The 3,821-nt window shown below is 57.3% G+C and overlaps 1 protein-coding gene across 1 annotated transcript; it reads left to right on the top strand.

Moving 5' to 3' along the window:
• The first annotated feature begins 1,018 nt into the window (after nt 1–1,018).
• FAM181B (family with sequence similarity 181 member B) lies at nt 1,019–3,014 on the top strand. Its single transcript, XM_003910482.4, has one exon. It carries the CDS (start codon nt 1,297–1,299, stop codon nt 2,578–2,580), a length of 1,284 nt encoding a protein of 427 aa, XP_003910531.3. The 5' UTR covers nt 1,019–1,296; the 3' UTR covers nt 2,581–3,014.
• Nucleotides 3,015–3,821: the final 807 nt, after the last annotated feature.

Raw genomic sequence — 3,821 nt, forward strand, 5'->3', positions numbered from 1 at the left:
TACGCTGGTTTGTCTAAAGCCATGAACTCAGCAGAGCAAGGATTTCAACCTAAGTCAAGAGGCTTTTGAGTAGTGGCTAAGACCAGAATCCAACCCTTTTCTGAATTTCTTATGAAAATGACCTTATTGCTCATTTTCTCTATCTATCCCAAAAGGATTGCCCAGGTGAAATTAGTTTTAAGTGAACTTCAAGATGATTCTCGAAATGCAACGAAAATTTCAGGATAACCTAAATGGTATGACAGGTAGGGGAGAGGTTCCAATCCGTGTTTTGTTCTAACATGCTGAGAGTTTTATACACACACGGTGTTCTCAAGCAACAGGGGACTTAGCCAGATTGACTCCTTTCTCCATTGCCTCCCGCTATGTATTAATAAAAGATGGGCCACTGCTGGCCTCAATTTACTGTTAGCCAATTGTTACTCATAACAATCAAGCGGTAAACAGTCAAGAAGAAAGAGCACTGGGCTTGAGAATCCTGGGAAAACTCAGGTTAGAACCTTAGGATCAGGTCTAGAGCTTTAAGAAATACTCATTTTCCTCCCCCATCTTACAGATGAGAAAGGCAAGGGCAAGAGAGGACGCAAGCATTGTCAGGGGCTTAGGAATGGCTTTGGAGTCAGACTGGGCTAGATCTGACCTTGGCCAACTCACTGAACCTCCCTGAGACGCAGTGTCCACATTTGTTGAATGGTGATAACATGTAATTCACAGGGCTGTTGTTCAAGGATTAAATGAGATAATAGATGGACAGCGCCTGGCAGAAGCAAGCGCCCAGAAGCTGGTAGGTGTTGTTATACAGCTGGACTGAAACCCCACGTCTCTAGACTCCTGCCTTCTTGCCTCAGGAAAGGCACCACCGCAAGTACCTGCAGAAGCATATCAAGCCCTGCAGCGGCCTCACGGGCATGAGCTGGAGTTTGAGGACCAGCTATCTCTTCCTAACCCCTTGCGGTTGGAGGAGTCAAAAGAAACGCCGCGGAGCAAAGGGAAACGAAGGGGTTAAGGCGTTGAGCTTGAGAAAGCTCAGAAAACTAAAGCGACCCCCCGCCCCTCCAAGCCAGGCTAAGTAAGCCCCTCCCCTGCACCACCGGGGCGGTCGCCGCGCGCTCCCTCCCTCCGCCCCTTGCTTACAAGACCTAATGAGCTCCCCTGGGAGGCCGCGCAGCAAGCCAGGCCCGGAGCTGGTAGGCTGCGCCGCGCGCGCCGCGCCGGGGCGGGAGCCGGGCCTGGGCGGCGGGCAGGAGCCGGCGGGGGCGCACGGGTAGCGCTGCGGACAGCCCGGGAGCCGCGGCGATGGCGGTGCAGGCGGCGCTCCTCAGCACGCACCCTTTCGTGCCCTTCGGCTTCGGGGGCTCCCCGGACGGGCTAGGGGGCGCCTTCGGAGCCCTGGACAAGGGCTGCTGTTTCGAGGACGATGAGACCGGGGCTCCGGCGGGCGCGCTGCTGTCGGGAGCCGAAGGAGGGGACGTGCGCGAGGCCACCCGCGATCTACTCAGCTTCATTGACTCGGCGTCCAGCAACATCAAGCTGGCGCTGGACAAGCCGGGCAAGTCGAAGCGGAAGGTGAACCACCGCAAGTACCTGCAGAAGCAGATCAAGCGCTGCAGCGGCCTCATGGGCGCCGTGCCCCCCGGCCCGCCCTCCCCGAGCGCCGCTGACACGCCCGCCAAACGGCCGCTGGCCGCCCCTAGCGCCCCGACAGTCGCGGCCCCGGCCCACGGCAAGGCTGTCCCCCGGCGGGAGGCGTCTCAGGCCGCGGCGGCCGCCAGCTTGCAAAGTCGAAGTCTGGCCGCGCTCTTCGACTCGCTACGCCATGTCCCCGGGGGTGCCGAGCCGGCGGGGGGTGCGGTGGCTGCACCGGTGCCCGGGCTAGGAGGTGCGGGCACTGGGGGCGCCGGAGGGGACGCGGCCGGCCCCGCGGGGGCCACGGCGGTCCCAGGGGCCAGGAAGGTCCCACTGCGGGCCCGCAATCTGCCTCCGTCCTTCTTCACGGAGCCGTCCCGGGCAGGCGGCGGCGGGTGTGGCCCGTCGGGGCCGGACGTGAGCTTGGGCGACCTGGAGAAGGGCGCGGAGGCCGTGGAGTTCTTTGAGCTGCTGGGGCCCGACTACGGCGCCGGCACCGAGGCGGCCGTCTTGCTGGCCGCTGAGCCTCTCGACGTGTTCCCCGCCGGAGCCTCCGTACTGCGGGGACCCCCGGAGCTGGAGTCCGGCCTCTTTGACCCGGCGCCCGCAGTGGTGGGAAACCTACTGTACCCCGAGCCCTGGAGCGTCCCGGGCTGCCCCCCGACCAAAAAGCCCCCCCTGACTGCCCCCCGCGGCGGCTTGACCTTGAACGAGCCCTTGCGCCCGCTGTACCCCGCCGCTGCGGACTCTCCCGGTGGGGAGGACGGTCCGGGCCATTTGGCCTCTTTCTCCCCTTTCTTTCCAGACTGCGCCCTGCCCCCGCCGCCGCCGCCGCCCCATCAGGTGTCCTATGATTACAGCGCGGGCTACAGCCGCAACGCTTATTCCAGCCTTTGGAGACCCGACGCGGTTTGGGAAGGGGCGCCGGGGGAGGAGGGGGCGCACCGGGACTGACTTGGAGGCACCCTTCCCTCCATTAGAGACGGCTGTGGAGAGCGCCGCGCCTCCATGGGTTTCTCCTAAATCTAAAGAACGGTGGAAAATACACATGGAGATGAAACCGGATTTTAAAAAATTCAGTTAATAAAAGCAACTTCAGAAAAAAGAGATGAAGAGGAGTTGGGGATTGTTTAATCACAACCTCACGTGTTAAAACAAAACCAAACACGTTGGTAGGTTCTTACTGGACCAGAGGAGCCAAGAAACCAAGACGGTATGGGGTGGGGAACGGCAGAAGGGGCAAGAGCTGGCTTCTGTAGCCACCTGTCTTTTCTATTTTTCAGCGAAGGTCAGTGTGTTTAGTGTAATTGCCCCTTCTAAACAGTGTCCTAGTCCCTCCCTTCCCTCTCCTTGAGTGCATTTTGAATTAAAGCGTATATTGAAAAGAATGGAGCGGAGACTTATTGATTTGGGTGTTTTCTTACAGGACGGTTTTTCATCTGGTCCCTTAGCTTTGTTAGGTGAGCCTGTGGCTGAGGCCGGAGGCCGGTGGTCCGCTGCTGACCTCCTTTGCTGGTCCTTGGGTAGGGTTCTCTTCTGTCACACTTTAACGTGTTTTTTTTTTTTTTTCCTGCCCGCTTCTTGCTTCCATCTCCTTCCACCCTTATCAGTCCCAGTGCTTACTTTCCTTCTTTCTTTGCCTGGCCTCTCATTGCTCTATTTCTTTCGGCCAGCTTTTCTTGCTCATCTCTTTTGTAGGAGACTTAAATTTGGCAAACCTGGGTTCCATTTCTCTCCTGTCTTTCCCCCATTTTCCAGCCACTTTGGGAGGGAGAGATTGGGCAAATTGTAACCTCTTTGTATCAGTTTCCTGATCTAAGAGGGTGAGGACGGTAATGTTCTTCTACTCCACAGCTGGTTGGGTAGCTCAGGGGGAAATAAAGTGTCTTGAGGCTGTGGCGGTGCTTAATTGGTTCTGCTGTGTGTACACAAATGGTTTCTACACATGGAAACAGAGTTGTGAGTCCTATGCTGGGGTTTTTTTTTTTGTTTTTTTTTGTTTTTTGCCTATCTACTTGCCTGGTGATTGCCCTTTCCCTTACAAGCTGTACACCCTCTTTACCATCCCTCCTTCTCTCCTTCCACAGCTCCCCCTCCACCTCTGTTGGTTTCTGCCTTGCTGTGTGTCCTCAGTCCTTATACCCACACCGTCCCCACGGAAGGACACAGAGAAGGATGTGAAGTTTCCAAAGGAG

This window comes from Papio anubis, chromosome 12 (genome assembly GCF_008728515.1).
Source record: "Papio anubis isolate 15944 chromosome 12, Panubis1.0, whole genome shotgun sequence".
NCBI classification, from domain to species: Eukaryota; Metazoa; Chordata; class Mammalia; order Primates; family Cercopithecidae; genus Papio; species Papio anubis.

What these genes read in the sequence shown, in the direction of transcription:
- FAM181B (XM_003910482.4), top strand. Translation starts at nt 1,297, where the DNA reads ATGGCGGTGCAGGCGGCGCTCCTCAGCACGCACCCTTTCGTGCCCTTC.